Consider the following 20,707-nt stretch of genomic DNA (forward strand, 5'->3'; position numbering starts at 1 on the left):
TTAAATGAATTTATCATGTCTTATAAAATTTTAAATTTGATTTATTTAATAAATCATATGAACCTTGTCTGACACGCGTGGTTAATGTATTTATGTATTTGTTTAAAACTTTGAGCCAATTAATTAAAAGTTTAATTAATGTTAAGAAAAAGGAAAACCAAAATGGCGGGCAAAAAGAGGAAAACCAAATAAACGGTTGCGTTTCAGCCGTAACTAACGGCGTCGTTTACCTCCGTCTTTTTGAATAAGAAGTTTGCTTGCTGCAGCACGGATCGTCATCATGCTACCAGAAGTCAAAATTGAAGAAAGAAGAGACTCAAGAGAGTGTATGAAAATTCCTGAAATGGATCTTCATCACTGGCACAAAATTGCTGCTGTTTCTGGTTTCAACTTCTTCCTCTAATTTTTTCAATCCTTTGTTTTTATAATGTTCTATATTTATTTATGTGTTTTTCTTTTTCTTTTAATTAAAAAACAGGTATAGCAGCTCTTGGATTGGGCACATATGGATTCCATATGTTCAAACCTGAAAACCCCATTTTCAAAGAGGTCAGTTTTAGATTACCCACTCCATTTTTTCACTCAAAATTTTCACTTTTGAATCTTTTTGTTTGGTTTTTTTCTTATTATTGGGTGCAAAATAATTGAATAATAAAAGCAGGTATGGCAAACTGCTTCTCTTTACCACTTGGTTCACACAGCTGCTCTTCTTGCTGCCCCTGTTACCAAACGCCCCCATATTGTTAGTTCCTTTTTTACCTTTTTATTTATTTATTTATTTATTTTTTCTCATTGGTTTTCCTTGCATTGTTCGGTTAGCATTGGTTTAAGAGCTCTTGTATGTTATGTTCCAGTTTGGAGGCCTTTTGACTGCTGGCATTCTTGCTTTCTCTGGATCGTAAGCACCCTTCTCTTTGATGTTTATTGCATTTGTAGTTTTCGTTTGATAAATGCTTCATTTGAAAACAAAACATTGGTGAATTGAAGTTACTGGAATTTCCATTTATGTTTGTGAAGATTACATATATTGGGTTATTTTTGGACTTTTGCCTTAACACTTAGGACTCTAATCTCATCGTTCTCTTAGAAAGTAATGCTTTTATATAGGTGGGAGTTCTGCTTATATTTTCTTTTCCTTTCACAGTTTCCATCTTGCTTGCCATACAGAAGTTAGTGATGGTTTTGCATGTACCGGAGTTTATGTTTCATAGTCTGACAAGTGATGATAAAGTAGTAAGCGATGGAGGTGCTCATTATAAAATTGAGGAGAAACTAGTAGGAACTCAACATTTCACAACAAAGGCTTTTATAGCACCTTTTACAGTTTTGCAAATTTGAACTTTGGCAGCATAAAAAGACTTGTGGTAGACTGTTGCAAAATACATTTTGCAGCAAAAGAGTGCACAATTTGTTGCAAATACCCTTTGCATTATAACTATTTGCAGCAATTTACATCTTGTTGCCAAAAAAAGAGACTTTTTTGGCACTATGAAAGGTCTGATGCTGCATTAAGTTGTTGTGAACTGCATTTCGCAATAAGAATGTATAAATTTGCTGCAAATAAACTTTGCATCACAATCATTTGCAGCACCCTTACAACATTATATAAAAATTTTTGTTGCTAAATGTCAGATTCCTTGAAGTGTCAGTATGTGTTTATCTTGTAACATGAAATAGTTCATGGGTCTAAGGATGTCATCCATTAGTAATGCATTGAATAAGCATAGCATCTTGTTAATGATATTTATAGATTATAACACCACTCATTCAATTGCAGGAGTTCTCTGTATCTTTTGTTTAAATAATCAAAGCCCTAGTGATTTGATATACAAATAGAAACTTTGAACAGTTACATGGCAAACAGGTATTACGCATCAGTATGAATAAAAGTAATCAGTTGCACACACTTATATTTTGTCTTCTGTCCAAGTTGCATCTACCCTGTAAGATTGTTCCAGTGACAGGCTACAGTTCTATCGTGCATGGTTGTGTGACTCAAATACCTATAGAAGGAAAGCACTGAACTTGACACCAGCATCCCTCCTAATTTCTAGTGCTATATTTTCCCCTCCAAACTGTATTTGGAATGTTGGGTAAATTTATTTGATACTAGAATCAGCTTATTTCCACAAAGGGGTTTTCTTCTTGCATGCAAAATATCATTACAAGCAACTAGGACCCATTTACTTGATAGCTACTTTGAAGACTTTTTGCATGGAAAAAGAAAAATCCCTGTTTTGGGAATAGGCTGGACCTTGATACTATAATGTAAATAAAGATGTTGGAATTGAATGCTATTCAATATCTTCTGATCCTTTTCATTTCAAGTGCATAATTTTGGATAATGTTGCATTTGCTGTCTCTGAGTGTCATTTACAAACTGCTTCTCCATTCTGTGCTTTTCAATGAAACCCACTTTCAAATGTGTTTATACCACCCTTGAATTCATTCAGATGCAGAATTTGTATTTAACAATGGTGAAAATGTAATTAAGTTGTTATGGACTGCATAGGTGTTACACTGCAGCATATCTCGAGGATAGAAACTATGCTGCCCTAGCTCCATTGGGCGGCTTTGCTTTTGTTGCTGGTTGGGCGAGTTTATTATTCTGAGGATTGGAATTATCTTAAAAAAGACTTATGCTGTCGCATGAAGAAGTTCCCTACTTGAGGCATATATGCTTTGGGATTGAACAGCAGCTTGGTAATACCTTGCGATGCTACTTGTCGTTTTGTCTTGCCATTTGTTTATAATGTAACCTCTGTATAGGCACTTGCTTGTTATTGTCTCATCAGATGCCCTGTGGATGGATTTAAGAACTATACTGTTACATAATTCTCACTCCTTTTGGAAGGGAATTAAAGCAAAGAAATTATCAGTATTGCCTCGTACATTTCCTTTTTCTGGCATGATCATCCTCACTCTATATGGTATAAACATGTTTTTAATTATTAATTTATGATCATAGGACAAAATTTGGTTGTTGATATATAAGAAATTATGCATTATCTGTTGCAGTTGGACCCTCGGCAAATGAGTAACTTTTGTTTCTCTTGAAACAAAAAACATTAATCCAACAAATTGAAAGAGGAAAAATAGGGAACCAGTTTGCAAGATGGTCAATAGTTTTCAATTATCACAAAATCTATCACAATGGCTGAAAACAATTTCTAACACAGTATTGAAAGCCTTCGGCTTGTAGACAACAAATGGTAAATCTCAACGCATGAATGCAGGGGTAGAAGTAGAACGAGGAACAGACTTGATCGAGGAAGGGATCAACATCTGATTTTATTACATGAATTGATTTGCCTCTGGATCAGGGAATGAACTCATATTGACAAGAATTATAACCTGCAGGTAAATGCATGGAAGAAAGGTTATTACCAAGGGGCAAAAGAAGCTGAAAAATCAATAAGAAAAGGAAAATTAGTCATTAAAGCATAAAGAAGTTTGATCATAGACAAAAGAGGGAGTCAAGTAGTGAGCTGTTATTCACTTTTGCTCTTATGTCTTATCTTCTTTTTGCCTTTTGCGTCAGCAAATCCATTGATTTAGCATCGTTGAGATGCAAGTTGCTCCGTAATGTTCTCTAAACAAGTAAACTAACGGCAATCTCACATGACTTGCACTTTCCAGGCACATGGGATTTGCTCATTTTCTATATGTTTAATCAATACGATGATTTTTTAACTATATATTGCAGAAGTTTTCATGCGAAATGGTAATTAAAAGAAGTATCTTTGTTTAATGCTTACTGGGATCAAGTTCTGTAATCATGGCAGCTCCTTTGAAGTAGCAAGATCCGCCTTTGTGCTTGTACTTTTGGAAGTAATCGTTGAATGCGTAGGAAGCATGGTTTCTCATAGTGTTAGGAAAATAACAGGGCTGGTTCACCTGAATCTTACTGCAATCTGCACCACCTTTCCCGCAAGCCCAATCCAGGGCTGCATGCAACTCATCATCTGGGGTCTGTTCATCAGCTATGCACCATTGCTCAAACTCCCCTACTGGTATAACAAGAACAGGAAACAGCATTTTAGAAAATGCAGCATACAAGATTGCTTTATCTTGTCTCAATGCATCAGATAACATTTCTGGCTTAGGAGTTTTCTGAACTAGGACTAACTACTTAAATATGTGACTCTCTGTGTGTTTGACAATGTACCCTGGTTTTCTCATGCTAGGATTAAACAGATGTACATGTGGCATAGAAGGTTAGAGCAGAATAAACATGACAGTTTGTTCATTTGGAGTTTGAAAAACAGAACTTTAGATCCTAAGCAAAAATCATACCTGATTTTTGAGGGATCATTGCCATCAACAGCAGAAGAAGCGTTATCCTCATCAACCAGAGTGACATTTTTTCTGAGAGGGATAGGGCGAGGTACTCAATCTGGAAACTCGGAAAATGATCTATCCACTGAGAAATCTCATGGCCGCAAGCGGTCAATATCCCCTATATAGTGTGAAAGGCAGAAACATACTAAAAATGTTGTGGTCTTTTAGGTTTGTCCCTTTGCAAAAAGACGTAGCAGGAGCCATGTGAACTCACGTATGGGCTTCATGTTGGCTCTTCTTCTAACTCTATGACAAACTAGAAACAAAGGTATTCCCCGCAACACAAGCAAAGCTCAGTGTGGATGTGTACTGAAGGCATTCAATTTTTACTGTGGGGTTCTGCTCAAATACTAAATATTTGAAGCAGTGTTCCTAGGATGCAAAAGATGAAAAATAAATAAGTAAATAAAAGAGGAAATGAAGGATCTTTGAGGAACAAGAAGGGCACTTTGAGCAACAAAGTTAGATTTATACATCATGGATGCAGAATCTCCAATTTCACCATCCACAACTAAGTACAATGTGATGGCTCAGAAGGCTTTCATGTGACCAGCTCATAACCATATCCACAAAAGCTTGGCAACATCATCAGATAAAAAGGAGAGAACAAGTTTACCAACGCTAATCCAATCAAGCAATTGAATACTTACAACCACCGCAAAATTACATGCTACAATTAGGTTACACCGATTGTACCAAGAAGAGGAAAAGAATACTAATGGACAATGGAAAGTCATGGTTACAACAAGGGGACCTCTTCATAGCAAACAACCGAAGCATTCAAGACTCAAGAGGAACACAATCTTTCAGCAAAGATAGCCATATGTGTTGCCAGCTTTAATTTCTCTGATGGGGGAGTTTGCTATTTGCTCAAGCCTCACTGAATATCCAACCAGCAACATTCTTGTTATTTGCTATATCGCCCTTTTAAGTCCATTTGAATGTAAAAGGGTAACATACTAACATCTCAAAATGCCCATATAAGAGTCGAATAGGATGAATACTTCATACCTCGATCCTTTTACCTTGTGCAGATTGTCCAACACAAAAAGATGACAGGATGGATTAAATTGAATCACTAATTTTACAAGAGCTTGAAACATGGAAACTCTACATAAAATTTTATTGTCTGGCTTACAACATATAAAATATGGGGGCGAAAAAAGAATGGAGGCCACTTAATTACAATTAAATAAAAATTGGTTGGTATGTACAGGAAACGCCACCACTTTTTTCCTTGTCCTTGGCAAGTGATCATATATTAAGCCAAGTGGATGAGTACCAAGGGGTCAGAAGAATTTGATTACTCTTCCCTGGTATTCAACACACTTGATAGCAAAACCATGGATGCAAGCTCAGCATTCCTGAAGATAAAACCCACATCAACATAATCAAATATTCTGAATTCCTGATTTCGTATGTGATATGTACATGAAGAAGCAAGTTTTTATCACTTTCAAGAGACAAAACGTGCAAAAAAATGAAAACCCACAACAAGAAACATAAAAGTTGCAGTTTACAGATTAAAGATGTGAAATAGGTTTGCTAAAATGAATACTTTGAAACGAGATTTGTGCAGAAATATTAAACCAAAAAGAAAAGGAAAAATAGAGCACAAAGGAAAGCATGTTCCCTGAAGCTAAAAAAACACAATATAAAAAGATTGTGGAGAAATTGAAAAAGGAGAGGAAGTCTTGTCTAAGTACAGGAGTGAAGCAATATACATGAAGCACACATGAAATATTAGGTTACTACACATTCAATTTAGAACAGAAAGATAAGAGTGATGCTGAAATTACCATATTTTAGACGACCACTGGCATGGAGCAAGACATAGGTCAAGTGCAGCCTCGTGGCAGTTATGGCTTGTGACTTGTCAGACAACCAAATGACAAAGGGGTCAACCTGGACAAAGGAAGTTCAACGACCTCCAACTCTGTCAACCAGACTCAAAAAAACTTGCAACAGCTGAATAAAGTTGCTCTTCCTCAAAAGGCTTTGACACATAGCCATCCATCCCACATTTCATGCACTCTTCATTTGTAGTTTGGATGACATCAGCTGTCATTGCTAAAATTGGAATGTGCCATTGATGCACATTTCCATACATCTCAATGGATGCTTCTCCAGAAACAATTTCTTCATTGACCTCACTCTCCACACAGCGGATTTGCCTAGTTGCTTCAAACCTGTATAATATTTGGAGTGTTAGGATTGTTAAGTACTCTAATAGAAGGAAAACTGAACAGGAAACTGGTCATAAGATATTATCAGCAGTTAAGAGCATTCATGGCATATAGATCTCTTCCCATTTAGAACATATCTCAGAGATGCACCCACAGGTAACAAGTTACAACAAAAATAAATTACAGTTCACCAAATACCTTATTGGACTAAGAATCTATCAAACAAATCAGCTTGTTTTACCCCCATCATATCAAAACCCACATAACTGGTTTTGGATGAAGTTAATAATTATATTGCCTCATATAATGCATGAACTTAGTAAATGCATCATAACAGCTGTTGCTTAACATAAAGGCCTCTTTTGGCATAGTTTCAAGTGTATGCTGATATGAAGCAAGCATAAAACTTGGCAGAGCAAAGTTAAACGGTAGTTAGATTGATTACCCATCCATTTCAGGCATCTGGAGATCCATGAAGCAAGCATCAAAATTATGGGGTGGCTTAAGCTTGTGCAGCGCATCCTGGCCTCTTTCCACACAGGAAACAATTGCTCCATACTTCTTTAAAGCACCTTCTGCCACTCTTCTATTAACCTTATTGTCATCAACCACTAAAATCCGCTTTTCTCGTAGCAAGCTCCCAAGAGTAGACATTTTCTTTCTATGTACTTGTTCCTTTCTACCATTTCCAAGGGCTTCTTGGAAACAGGCAATCAAGACACTCAACCGAAGTGGCTTCATCAGCACATTATCTACAAAACCAGCAGTCTTAAGCTTGGAGCGCTCAATGGGGCTCATGGAGGTCGCCAAGAGAAAAATTTTTGGAAGGTTTGTCAAAACATCTAGTCTGTCATTTTGCCTATGATCTTTGAGCAAAGATCGTAGCCGAAGAACTGTTTCCTGATGCCAAACATCTTTGTCAATAAGAATCATGGCCAAATGTGCAAATGCACTGCAGAAGAAACAAAGGAAAATGCATCAGCGAAACCAAGAAAAATTTAATGGTTTGGCATTAACATTTAATTCAAATATCTAAAACTAAGTGTCTTCAAATTCTTGTTTTTATAAGTCAGCAAGCTTATTATTGTCAATATTATACTTAAAAATATTGAAGCAGGTGAAAAAGGATATAACACACACACACACACACACACACACATACATTACCCCAAAAACTGTTGCATTAAAGGTAACTCTCAAAAACGGCAGCGTAAAGTATATATTAAAGTATAGTGTGTGCATCTGTGTGCATTAAATTATCTTTATATGAACAGGTAACTCTCAGAAACTGCTTCATTAAAAGACCTCAAAACTCCACACAGCTAATTAAAGTGCACATGTTGGTTTTCTAGTTTATATCAGCTGTTCAGATTCAGAACAATACCTAGAGTATTTACCGTGATGCAAGTTAGTTAGAGCAAACTATTGCAATATTGATCTATCTTTCCCTAAGGTCCTTTGTGCAGTGATTAATATTGTAAACAATTCAAATGAAAGCTTTCTAATCTGGAAATATGTTTGTGTAGTATATCAAAAGCCTTCAATCTTCTAAGTACCACCATAACTATTCTATCTACCTTGTGCCACAAGTGCTTGACAGATAGGTGTATGCTAACTCCATACTGGAAGTTATATCCACAGATATTCCCAATCTCCGAAGATGATATCTTGTGACCTCAGCTCGGATGCTTCTATTATCAATAATCAGTGCTCCCATACCTTGGAACTCCGAAATCACTGGATCATATTGCTTCCACTTTGAATCCAGAGAACTCGCTTCACCTTTTCCAAAAGCTCCAGTAAATGAGAAAGTACTGCCAGTGCCAGGTTCACTCACAAACCCGATCTCCCCATGCATGAGTTGTACAAGACGTTTGCTGATGCTCAATCCTATTCCAGTTCCACCATAATGTCGTGAAGTGGAACTGTCGGCTTGCACAAAAGGAGTGAAAATTCGATCCTGTGCATCTAAACGAATTCCCACACCTGTGTCCTCAACTGTTACTAGTAATTTAATCTTTTCAGGATCCTCCATTGAGTCTTTGCCATTTAGTATTGTAAAGTTCTCCCAGCTTCTCCATCTGTCCACCACTGGAAACCCACTTAACGTATTATATGTTTTGCTCGACATGTCCTGAACTAAGTTCAAGCCTTGTTGCAGCACCTTGTCTCCCACTTCAAAAGCACCCTTCACTTCATCTACCAGATGCACTGAGACAAAAATATGTCCCTTATCCTGTGTGAACTGCAATTTTAAGGAGCAATAAATTAGGGGAACACACTCAAGCAACTCATCGCATGATTACAAAGATCTGAAACTGGAAATAACAGATGAACCTAAATATTCATCTGATTTCCTGGATTTCTAGTGCAAGTTAAACATGAGAGAACCATGGAATGGTGAATTCTGTGCATTCATGAGTTGAAAACCTTGGCTACATTAAGTTAACATATCACTGCATTCATTTTTAAAATTATTTTAAGCGGTATATATTAACAATCAAAATTGTGTTCTTATCTCGTTTGCAAAGAATATTCTACTTTAAGGCATGTGTTGTCCTGGGAAAGTCCACCCCTACCGCTATCAACTAATTAAGTCATCAAAACAGGGTCAGAGCCAAACTGAACTTAATAGGATTTAGGACCTGACAAAAACGACGAGGTGATAGCGTCCCTCAATTATCCGCAAGAAAAATGCATCCAGTTCAAGTACTTATGATTTTCCTAGTCTTTTGGCAATTAAAGTTTTAATTATATGATCAAATTGAAAGGGAAAAAACATGAAAATTCAAACATAACAAACCTTAATTGAATTTCCAACAAGATTTGTAATTATTTGCCGAAACCGTCCAGGATCACCAACAACAACTTCAGGAACCCGATCGGATACATAAACAGCCAACTTCTCATGTTCGAAGAACACAAACAAACAAGATTATCCAAGGAAATCAAGAAAAGCAGAAAAACAAAGAGAAATCAGATGAATTTTAAAATATATATATATATAGTAGAGGAATATCTTGATTTTACCTCAATCCCTTTATAATTAGATTTGTCTGAGGATAGTGAGAGGATGTTATCAAGAAGAGAGCGTAGATCAAAGGGCACGTCCTCAAGTTCAAGCCTGCCTGATTCTATCTTAGCCTGATCAAGGACCTCATTTATCAGTGAGATAAGATCTTTCCCACTAGCATGAGCAGTCTCAGCATAGTCCCTTTGGATCGCATCAAGCTCTGTATCCATCAGCATTTTCAGCATACCTATGAAAAGAAACATATGTACTATGTTAGTTTTGCTGGGATAGAGAATTATATTTATACAAATGAAAGGCTTTCTAATCACCTAAAACACCATTCATCGGAGTCCTGATCTCATGGGAAACAGTTGCTAGAAACTACAAAAGGGAAAACCGTTAAGTTAGAAAACACTGCAGAATTATTCCTTTATAGCCATATTTCTAGGAGTAACTTTTACATGCAGAATGGAAAATCACTAGAGAAATAAATTTTCATATAATTAAGCCAAATTTCTAGAAAGGAGAGACACTTGTTAGCTAGTGGTAGCAAATGCACCTGAGATTTGGCCACATCTGCAGCTTCAGCACGAGCTTTGAGCTCCATCATCTCACGGTAGTCATTCTCTACTTTTGCAATTCGACATATAGCTGCATGGAAGATATGACCGACAAGCAAAGTAATAACTAGGACTCCTACTGATGCATTGATTGCTGTCCAAGGTAACGGGGGTTTTTGCTTGAACCTACAAGAGAAAAACACTTGAGAAAATATACCATCCTACACCTTTTTGCCAATATTTTCTTTTCAATTTTTGGGAAAAGTAACCTGCAGTGCATCTCATGCTTCCTTAATGGATCTCCAAAATCAAGGCTACTGACATGCAGTAGGCCAGTATCAGTTACATCAGTACCGTACATGCTGATGGCAGCAGATGCATTGGTTGTGTCATAAACATTGACAACAATGGTTTGCTTGCTGGCAAGTTGGTGCAGAAGCTTCTCCACCAGAGAGGGGACATCATAAGACGCACCCAGGTACCTGTAATTGAGATTCACCATTGAAAATTTGTCTTAAAAAATAAAAATAAGCTACTTCATAACAATAAAATACTTATCCAAAATTATTGTTTAGAAAATCATGATAATTGAAGGGACAATTACCCCACAGTAGCTTCAGTTCGTTGCCTTGGTGTAGCACCTGGAGGCAAATCCTTGTTATAAACAGCGAATGTGAGAACAACACCAAGGTGATTGGATTTTAACAGCTTAAAAGGAGATGTCAATACTCCCTTTCCAGTTGCCCTTGCCCTCAGGATGTTCTCACGGTCTTCCTGTATAACAGTAGAACGAGCAAATTAACTTAGCATTATTGGCTAAATGAAGAAGAGAGAGAATGAAGTAGACACACTTCCAAGGAGTGTTCTTTTATGTGTAAAAACCTTCAGCAAATGGTATTCAACATTACAACTAGGCAAGTGAGCATGTATTCCTACTAGTGGGTACCAACTAAAATAGTAGGCCTAGAATTTTAACAGGATAAAAGGGATTTGTTGATTATTAAACCTTATATCTGGTCTCTGGGAAAAATTGAATTGGGTACTATGATTATAAACACCGTACCCCTATCAATTTCATCCTCCCTCCTATTACTTGTGTTTCTGAGCTTGTTGATCCCTTTGCCTATTACATTCATGTTTTTGTGTTGAGATTGAACACAACGTTGTTATGTGGATAATGTGGATCACAGAATTGTTGCTACTGTGCATTGCATGGCTAAACAATTTAATTTTAGTAATGTTGTCACGGTATGAACCCATCCTGAATGTTTACTGGATAACTTCAAGAAGTTGCATGCCACAACCATTGAACCATTTTCATCATTCAAAAAACTTGAAATTATAGCAAATTTACCCGATTGCCTACTCTTTAAATGTTAGTACCGCATTCAATGGGGAGGATATGAACCAAGGTACTTTAAAGCCTCCTGCTCTGTTTCATAGCTCTTCTGCAGGAATTTAAGTGATTGCAGAAATGCTGGATGATGAACTTGTTTCTTCCTCCTGAAATGGGATAATTTGCAACACCTCTATTAGGTCATTAAGCTTTACTTATAGGAAGGGTTTTTCTTGAAATTTCCTACTTGTTAAGAACTTGAGTTACATGCGTTCTAACTATCAATACTTTCTATTTTCATTTTCAGTCACACTTTGAATTTGGGATAATTAAATCCTACTCTTTCCTCTCTCTAGTTCCTTTGGTTCTCCTTTTTGTCCCTCTTTCATATCTTCTTCCTCTCCCTACTCGCTTTCTTCTCCCTTGCTGTATCAAGTACTTTTTATACCACCTAGCAGGAATCATTCACAGCATAGCAGAGATGCCCACAGAATCCCATTTTTCTTTCTTCTAAATTTTATGTTGCAAGCTAATTAATAGGTTTCTTTTTCTTTTGACTCTTTCAGAGAAGATTTAAGGTCTTTTATCTTTTCTTTTCCCAGTTTATATTGTTTTGCTCCAGATGTTTTAGCTTCAAAGGTCAAGAATTAATTGCTATTAGGATAACAACAATGGAGAAACTGCATAAGCTTTTTATATTTGCAGTCTTTACAGCTTTGAGTATTATCACAATTCAGGAAGTATTTTGTTTCTTTAAAGCTTGTCATGTGTAACACTTCCTTCTATTTCAGATATTCCTAGAATGACCTAGTGAGGCTAATAGTTAATAGTTATTATTTCACACCCCTTGATTATGGCCCAAAACGAAGAATACAACCAGATCTCAACCCGTAATTTCAAACCTCAGATTTTAGTTACTCCTATCATCTTTTACAGACCATGACTATAGTTCATTTACTCTAAGCCTCCTACATCATCCACATCACATCTAGGAATAGCTCCATGTATTAGCCCTATGTCATTCTGAAGCCCCCAAGATCATGTGAAAGTTGTGGTCAATCAATGTTGAGAGAAATTGAAAGTGGAAGAATGCACTGACAACTAAGAAGACAAAGACAACATGGTTCACTATGAAAGCCACATCGATGAGCTCACACAGACAATCATTGTCTATCTTGCGTATTTCTCATTGTCTTTGGCCCTTTCAGTCCCAGGCAGACCCAAAAGTCCAAGAAATACTTACACTTAATTGATTCCAAGTGCAACGCTTGGGATCATATTTGGCAAATTTATTTACCACAATAAAGTTCACTACGAGATCATTTCTTGAATTTGTCCTTCTCATGGTTCAACTGATTTTTTTCTAAAATTCCAAACTCAAAGGTGTCTCAAAGGCTAAAGGACTTCATTCTTTCTTGTCCATTTTGGGTAGGCACACCACTTATTCTTCCCTATGATTCTCCTCACCTTTGCACAAAATTTAACTGATATCTAGTCAAAAGGTGCCTAACTTTCCTGCCAAAAATTTAAATAAAGCACATGGCACACGTATACCAGCTGCATAAAACAATATTCCAGCAGCATCACTATCAAGTAGTGTAATTCCTAATCCATTAAGCTTTTTATAACAGATTTTGTATGAGTACAACATATAATTTGATTAATCACAAGATTTAATGCACGCTTGCAATCATACAGCTTGATCTCCATTATGAGCTTCGAAAGAAACTAGGTTATATCCAATAGACCAAATTCAAAGTCAGCCAGATAATGTAAAGAGGGCAGTTCTAAGAACAGGAAATGGATGTGTGTGTGTGTGTGTGTGTGTGTGTGTGTGCATGCATCAGCACAAATGCACGCTCACACACACTTAATGCCAGCACATGTGCCCCACACAAACATAGATAGCTCTAGTTGAGTGTAAGATAGTTTTACTCGAAAGTAAGTATTAATAAGAAGTAATGACAAATGCACCCTTAATAATGTGTCAGAATTTCATATAAAAACAGGAAAAAAGATAAAAGGAAGAATTTGACACTTTCTTTATTTTGTTGTTTGGAAGTGCAGAGGTTGTTTATAAAAGGAAATTAGATAGAGATTGCAGCCTAAGGTAAACAAAACATACCTTTCCAGACATCATGTCAATAGAAACAATATGAGACACAGTTTCCTGTGAAAATATCACTGGTGCATATTCATCTTTAATGGGTGCAGGATCCAAATTTTCTGTCAGGCAATCTTGGACTAAAGTCTGGTCCTCAGTTTCCATTTTCTTTATTGTCCATCCATGCTGCTTCTCAAACTGCTCCCTCTCTGAGTGAAGAACTTTCAATGCATAAGCAACACCACTAGTAAGTGGCCTCTCAAAAGCTGTTCTTTCAGTATATTCACCAAATGTTTTCTGCAAAATTTAAATTAGTAGTTCAAGTCAACATACAAGTAGAACTAGATTTGTCCACTTGGTAAGCCACTGACTTTCATATACAATTCAAGCCAATAATTATAGTTCCATAGTGGTTGATTACCATGTCAATCAGTTAATCAAAGCAAAGTGATGTAAGATGTACAGTATAATGGAGACTTGCCATCGTCCATTAGCATGGTCTTATTTATATGAATTAAATTAGACAAGCATTTGATATTCAGGTGCAAGCATATAGAATATGACCTGATCAATAGCAGATGGATGCTTCCCATGGTGAAAAGTGGAAACGAGAATAGCCAACGCATGAACATGATTCATGCTAACATTGAACTGATCCTGCAACATCCGTGCTCTTTCATCACACATGTTGGCAAGTGTCTCTTCTCTCCTTAAAATGATCTTTTGGTTTAAATGCCAAAATAACCAGAAGGATGTAAAGATCCCCACAAATACAAATGTTATTAAGAGTTTCTTTCTCCATTTCCCTGCACCTTTAGGAGGGCTCTGGGTTTGCTGCTGCTTCTGTTGCAGCAGCAGCGGTAGTTGCTGAGCTACAGGCTGCAGCGGAGCTGGCTCATTCTTTCTGTTCCTCCAGAGCTTCAAACGAACTCCAGGAATCTTCCAGCTCAGAATCACTCCAACAAGAAGCAACCAACATCCTTTCACCATACAAAATGACAAGTTCTCACAATTGTCTTTTGATTCGACTCCTAGTGCACTTCTTTGCGAGATGTTCTGCTTAATGACAAACCAACCAAAAAAAAGTTAATTTAATAGCATTACTCATGGATTCATGGATATCTGGATTTGGCATAATCCCAATTATTTAGCACTTTCAACCAGCAATTTCAGTATGTTTATCTATACATAGATGACCCAGGCATTATTAACGAAAAGAGTTTGGAGAGGCAAAAAATAGGCATTGACCATCCTTTTGTTTTTCTTTTGGATAAATGCCATTTTACTTCATGTTCAATTCACATGCATATGCTTGACTCTATGATATGTATGGTCCTGACAGTTAAGCTCACAACTCATACGACAAATTTCAGTATATCAATCATAAAGATAACCAGGATTCAGCAACCAAGGATTGTAAAAATTCATTGTATTCCCTTAATAATGGAATTGTCTTTAACATTTTATGTTGCTTGACTCTACCAGAATAGTTTTAGGAGCACATATAAACCTAACTAAATCAGCATAAATACATCAGCTTCTTTTCAAAAATTTTGTGCCGCCATAATAGCTTCACAAGTCTAAACAACCCCTTTTTTATTTCATACCATTTATTTAATAGCCACGTATTGTCCATTCTTTTTCTTTTTTCTCTTTTCTTTTTTTCTTTTCACCCCAGGGGGAAGGGAAATAAGTTACAAAATTTTACCCATCAGATAGAAGAATTATTGTAGCATTAATTTTGCTTTTGAATTTAAAAGGTTGAATATTTACTGCAGATGCTTTAAAAAATCTGGCCGCTACCTTTCCACCACTGTGATGCTCCCATGATACTAATGGAACTGCAATTTGCGAGACAAATGATAAGGTATCGTGCTCCAGCAATGACAAGTCCTGCTCGCTGGGAATATTCTCAACTTGGACTGGGCATTGATCCTGAAGTTCTGTATTTCTTACAACCAACATCTGCTGCTTTTTGAGGTCTTGGTTCTCTAAACACAGTACCTTAAGAGCACAGGCAATACCATCACTTGATGGCTTTTTAGGTCCTGAATCTCTGGTACATTCGAGGAATTTTATCTGTAATAAGCAGACTAATGAGAGAATGAAAGACAATACATGTAGAAAATCTAAGACATTCATCTTTGCAACCACATTTGTAGTGGGAAAGATGGTGTTCAACTCCGCATGTCATCATTTGAAAAGGGGAAGATAGTGTCAAAAACTCAATTCATGTGGGAACTAAAGCATCATAAGGTCATAACCTTTCTATAAAATTTAATATACATAACACAATAACCTTCCTTTGGCTCTAAATGGCAGGATACAACTATCTTTATGCAGATTCACTTGCCTTGTCACAAAAGAAACTTCAGACACTCCTGATATCAACCACTTACATAGGTTTAAATACTGTTCAATGTTCTCTATGATGTCAGAGGATAAGGTATCTGTAATTTATCAAGTTATAAATCATAAAGCATTTCCTAGCAAGAAAAGATCTAAAGTATGCTTTCTCCAGTGCTTGCTTCCATTATTTCATAATAGGACAGGTTCATACGATTCCACTCTATTAAAACATTCAGATTATGTAATTCTGAAGGACAAAGGAAAGAGACTTAGAAAACATTTCCTTTATAAAGAATTCTTTTTGAAGAATAACATCATAGCAGAGCAAGTGAACAATTCAAAGGGATCTCACCCATCAGGCTTGAATGTAAATGAGTAATGCATGAGTTTAGACCACTCTACATATTTAAATTTTAGGAAGATTGTACTCGTTTTTGGGAATCATTTATTCAACTATACGAGGCCAGGATAACGGGATAAGAAAATAGGTTACCATATCATAATCCCATTTTCAGATTCATGGTTTCCATGCTTTCCAGCACAACTACAATTAAAACTAAGAAAAACCAATTACCATCTTCTACAAAGGAAAAACCCGATAGAACAAAGCCACATTTGTCTTATCCTATTATATTTGCCGAATTCAGCCTTTATAAACCCAAACAAGAACCTTCTAAAAAAAAAGTTTTTGTCAGTATACACTAATTCCAAACTAAAACCCAAACAAATTAAACCAAAACAAGGAAAGTCTAAAGCTATCAAAGATACAAAATTACCTGATCTGATTCGTAGAAGAAAGAAGCTAGAGCATGAAACTGGTTCTTGCTAACATTGAAATGTTGGAGCAAGATTCTTGCCTTCTCCTCACAAGAATCAGGACTTTTCTCATTCTTCTCCGAAGCTACACTATTGAAACTCAAGAAAAACCAAATAATTCCTGTCGAAACAAAGCCTAAAAGCCAGAGAAAGAGAAGGTTTCTCTTCCATTTCCTGAAAGAATTGGGCCCATGCATAGTCTCTTTTGCCTTCTTCAGCCTGAAATTCGCTGATAATCTGCAATTAGAACCAGAAAGCTTGCCGTTCATAGACATCTTGACCAAAGCACACTTACGTATTTCCCCAAGGAGCCTTGAGAGCTTCACAAAATTCCCAGTTCCAGAAGAACAACTCATGAAAATAGAACCTCTAAGGTGACCCCAAGATCAAAATTCCAGAGCAGATTCAAATTTGCCAAAATGAAACCAAGAAAATTCTTCACCTAACCAAGTACACAAGCTCAGCAGAAAACTCATTTCTCAACAAAAACAAGCTCCAATTAGCACCATACCAAGAAAGCAAAGTGGTCCAAACTCCAAACACCTTTGCTTTCTCTCTTTACCATCCACTTTATAGTTCAAATATGAGGAGTTTGTTTTCTCCTTCAACCATCAAAAACCAAGCCTTTCTTCTGAAACAACACAAAAAAGGATTAGCAATCATGCCAAAACAAACAATCTGAACCCAACCCAGTGTTTTTTTGCGCAACCTGTAAGGGAATCATTAAATGAAGTAAGTAAAACAATTGGCTTTTTTCTATGCCTAGCTCTCTCAACCTTGCCTCAAAATCTGTAAGACCAAAAGAAGGTGTCAAGATTGTAACTTTTTTATAAAAAATCTCATCCTGAAACCCAAATTTTGGACTTTAACCCAGTTGGTTTCTAAGATAACCCAACTGGAATCAATCATCAAACTTTGGATAAAAAAGAGATGTGTAACTTCTTCTTTTTCCCTTTTTAACACTCCCACTGGCCCCGCTTTCTCTCTATACCCAGTTTGGTGTCCAGCATTTGAAAATGAGGTTTTGGGGGGTACATGATTATCTCATCATCTAGTGGGGAAGGTTTTAGGCCCCAAAAGCAAACAAACTCCTACATCAGAAGCCACCCTTCCAACAACAACAACAAAAAAAAAAGTATTCTCCTCACCCATTTATTTATTTTTTCATTAATATCACATCAAAGTCTTAAACTTTTTCACCACTTTCATTTTTGTTTTTGTGGGGGATTTCTTTTTTATTTTAATTTCTGAGGGTGTCTTTTGCTTTTTTGTGAGTTGAAAGAGACTCCACCATTCAGCGTTTAAAGATGGGAGGAAGGGTATTTGTTTTCTCTGCTGTTGTGCAGCTCAGGAATACGGATTCAGACACAGTGTCAAAGCGAGAGTCAGAGTCCGACACTGTGGATGGCTAAATTTGGTATTTCACGTCCCCCATAGAAGCCACGCCAGGTACCCCTAGCCTTCCACTCTTCCACTTCAGACTCCAGTTTTGAAACTTTTTGCACTTTATTTACACTTTCTACTATTATCTTTTTGTACATAAATTGTGATCAAAACTTCCGCTAATGATACCAGCATCTATTCTGTGCCCACAAATAAATAAAGGAAAAAAAAAAAAGAACGGAATAAAATGGGAGAAAAAATGGGCAATTGCTGCGGCTGGTGCTAACATGCGCAAGGGGGTTTAATGTGTGCACCATTTATGGGAATATTATTGATGATGTGCATCAAGGAAGATGTTTGTCGGCTATATACCTTACCCACCAGCATTAAACAAATAAGAGAGAAGAAATTATAAAATGACAATGCACTAAAGCAAGGACTAAAATAATCATTTTATATCAATGCTATGATTAGTTTGACCATTATTACACTGATATTTTATGCATTTTGAGTTTTGGACTTTGCTTAACTGATTCACACAGTTCATTTATGGGGTTTAATTCTTTGGATTTAAAGTCAGTCCAAATATTTTATGGCTATTAATCACATTAGGAAATGTGGCACATGCCTTCCTTATGCTTTCCCCCAACAATTAATGTCAAAAATTGTACTAGCTTTCCTTTTTGTAGACTTGCATTTTCTTTAAAAGTTGGTGAAAACATTAGTGCATTTTTCTTCAAACAAGGTTGATTGGTGCAACTGGTTTGAAGTTGGTAGCTGTTCAACTTGAGAGCATATTGGTTGAAGCTATGATCATGCTTTTGTCTTCTATGATCCATCACCAAACCCTTTCTCAATAATTCATGAATAAGAATGCACGTTGAGCAATTCATTACTGGACCATCAAGTCTCCCCCCCCCCCCCCCCCTTTTTTCTTAATTAGGATTAATTTTAAATAGATTAAATCTCAAAATTTAACTGTTGAGATGCATTTTCCTAAAAAAAATTAGTAATTAAGATTTATAATGTTTTAAAAAAAAATACTAAATAGAATAGTAACGTGTGTTAAAGACAAGATATGAGTGGGCGAGAGAGGAAGAAAAGTACAAAAATTGCATGAGCAGCAAAAGAGATTCTAAATTTAACAATCTCTCCCAATGTTTGGTAAAATAAAAATACAGAAAAAGTTGATATTGATGTGGCGTTTTGTGTGGCAAACAAGGAAATTTTGGTTCTATCAATGAATGCCAAAGCCCCTTTGTCATGTATAATGTGAGAATGGGGAGGTGACAACTAGCAGGGGTGAAATGCTAGCAATACTCAATCCATCCCAACAAGAAAGAAAAAGGGGAGAAGTTCTAGTTGTGCCAGTCCTTTTGCCCAAAAGTCATGGGACTCTAATTTTTCTTGACCGTCCAATTCAAGGGTTAACTGGCTGAATGACATTGTTTTGTCAAGAATCTCCTGAACAATAAAATAATGGCTGAAAAGATAGGGCCATGCCTCTATGTTGTAAGCCACTAGGATCTAATGTCATTGAAGGCTATATAAATGTAGTAGCAACTAGCAAAGCAAAGAGCTTTTTTGTTTTTGTTTTTGTTTTTTTTTTTTTTTCACTTCAATTTCTAGCGACGGGGAACTCCCCAAAGTACATGTAACAAGTGCCTCATTGTATGGGCCATCTTAAGCAAACAACATTTAGGTTCAATTATTGCAAAATCCAGTTGGACATTGACCCACCACTTTGTGTATTCTTCCCCCAATGAAGATTTCTTTCTTTCTTTCTTTCTTTCTTTTTTTTTAGGTTTTTGTTTTTGCCCTTTCTTTGATGGATGTTGAAGCTAATTATTTTAACCTACCCATTTTTCACTTTTCATAAACAAAATTATGAGGGATCCAGAAAAAGCATGTCTTGAATTTTATTGTTTTATGATTTTAGTTTTAATCAATTTTAGAAGGAAGTTATCTTGTCTCTTCTCTCATGATTTCTAATCAAGTTGTTAAGGAGCTATTAAATGGAATGAGTATGATTAAGGAGCACTAAGCATTTTGAGGCTTTGATCTGGAATTTAGATAAATATATATATATACACTTAGTTATTATTCTTGCTTTCTTTTGAGGTCATGTACTTACCTTGGCCAATCATTTCTCCTCTAAACCCCATTCACTGTACTACTTCTCAAATCTTTATCATCTTCTTCATACTTATGCCTTCTTACACATGCTTGAGGCAAGGCTTACTTTGTAATCTACTTTCCTCATTTAATCTAGCAATGACACTAAATATACTTCCCCCATATGATTTAGATAAAAGCACAATTTATGGAAAAAGGTGAAAATAACACTGAATCAGTGATTTTACCAAATAATAATAATAACATTTCTAATAAAGGTGTGAAATTCTGATCTCAAAATTACTTTTATAATTTTGTATGGAATTCAAGTAATCATGATATTACCCAAATAAAAAAACAATATCATAATAGATCCATAACTAGTATAAGAAAAAACCCCCCAACCCTTTTGACTCATCTACTCAAATCTAATTAAAATTTCCTCAAATTTTATGATCCAACAAGGTATGAAAAGCAAATCTAACGAGCAGACAGAACACCCAA

General features: G+C 36.2%; 3 protein-coding genes across 4 annotated transcripts; 1 reads left to right on the forward strand and 2 right to left on the reverse strand.

The window, feature by feature from the left end:
* Window positions 1-279: 279 nt before the first annotated feature.
* LOC110410068 (uncharacterized) lies at window positions 280-2,893 on the forward strand. Of its 2 annotated transcripts, none has more exons than XM_021419648.2 (5): window positions 280-383; window positions 479-549; window positions 662-742; window positions 855-898; window positions 2,513-2,893. In XM_021419648.2, exons 1-5 carry the CDS (start codon window positions 281-283, stop codon window positions 2,610-2,612), a joined length of 399 nt encoding a protein of 132 aa, XP_021275323.1. In that variant the 5' UTR covers window position 280; the 3' UTR covers window positions 2,613-2,893. The 2 variants fall into 2 exon arrangements, with proteins under 2 accessions (XP_021275323.1, XP_089638542.1); XM_089782416.1 differs by lacking the exon at window positions 2,513-2,893 and adding an exon at window positions 1,778-2,506.
* Window positions 2,894-3,047: 154 nt separating this feature from the next.
* LOC110410069 (glucan endo-1,3-beta-glucosidase 4-like) lies at window positions 3,048-4,378 on the reverse strand. Its single transcript, XM_021419649.2, has 3 exons — window positions 4,297-4,378; window positions 3,759-4,010; window positions 3,048-3,354 (listed from the first exon to the last, which is right to left on the reverse strand). Exons 1-3 carry the CDS (start codon window positions 4,361-4,363, stop codon window positions 3,320-3,322), a joined length of 354 nt encoding a protein of 117 aa, XP_021275324.1. The 5' UTR covers window positions 4,364-4,378; the 3' UTR covers window positions 3,048-3,319.
* Window positions 4,379-4,904: 526 nt separating this feature from the next.
* HK2 (histidine kinase 2) lies at window positions 4,905-17,904 on the reverse strand. The gene is made up of 14 exons (XM_021419647.2): window positions 16,666-17,904; window positions 15,344-15,619; window positions 14,105-14,596; window positions 13,562-13,837; window positions 10,705-10,874; window positions 10,370-10,582; window positions 10,100-10,286; window positions 9,870-9,921; window positions 9,558-9,787; window positions 9,331-9,429; window positions 8,105-8,772; window positions 6,973-7,479; window positions 6,141-6,530; window positions 4,905-5,705 (listed from the first exon to the last, which is right to left on the reverse strand). The coding sequence occupies exons 1-13, from the start codon at window positions 17,059-17,061 to the stop codon at window positions 6,281-6,283; spliced, it is 3,816 nt and encodes a 1,271-aa protein (XP_021275322.1). The 5' UTR covers window positions 17,062-17,904; the 3' UTR covers window positions 4,905-5,705; window positions 6,141-6,280.
* Window positions 17,905-20,707: the final 2,803 nt, after the last annotated feature.

This window comes from Theobroma umbraticum, unplaced genomic scaffold (assembly GCF_002168275.2).
Source record: "Theobroma umbraticum cultivar Fairchild unplaced genomic scaffold, ASM216827v3 scaffold_44.0, whole genome shotgun sequence".
In the NCBI taxonomy this organism is placed as follows: Eukaryota; Viridiplantae; Streptophyta; class Magnoliopsida; order Malvales; family Malvaceae; genus Theobroma; species Theobroma umbraticum.

Coding starts and splice junctions, on each gene's coding strand:
- LOC110410068 (XM_021419648.2), top strand. CDS start 281: ATGCTACCAGAAGTCAAAATTGAAGAAAGAAGAGACTCAAGAGAGTGT. Junction 550..661: donor AAAACCCCATTTTCAAAGAG/GTCAGTTTTAGA, acceptor TAATAAAAGCAG/GTATGGCAAACTGCTTCTCT. Junction 899..2,512: donor ATTCTTGCTTTCTCTGGATC/GTAAGCACCCTT, acceptor TGGACTGCATAG/GTGTTACACTGCAGCATATC.
- LOC110410069 (XM_021419649.2), bottom strand. CDS start 4,363: ATGTCACTCTGGTTGATGAGGATAACGCTTCTTCTGCTGTTGATGGCA. Junction 4,011..4,296: donor AATGATCCCTCAAAAATCAG/GTATGATTTTTG, acceptor TTGTTATACCAG/TAGGGGAGTTTGAGCAATGG. Junction 3,355..3,758: donor GATTACAGAACTTGATCCCA/GTAAGCATTAAA, acceptor ATTTACCTGCAG/GTTATAATTCTTGTCAATAT.
- HK2 (XM_021419647.2), bottom strand. CDS start 17,061: ATGAGTTGTTCTTCTGGAACTGGGAATTTTGTGAAGCTCTCAAGGCTC. Junction 10,583..10,704: donor CGAACTGAAGCTACTGTGGG/GTAATTGTCCCT, acceptor TCTCAATTACAG/GTACCTGGGTGCGTCTTATG. Junction 9,922..10,099: donor CAGATGTGGCCAAATCTCAG/GTGCATTTGCTA, acceptor TCCCTTTTGTAG/TTTCTAGCAACTGTTTCCCA.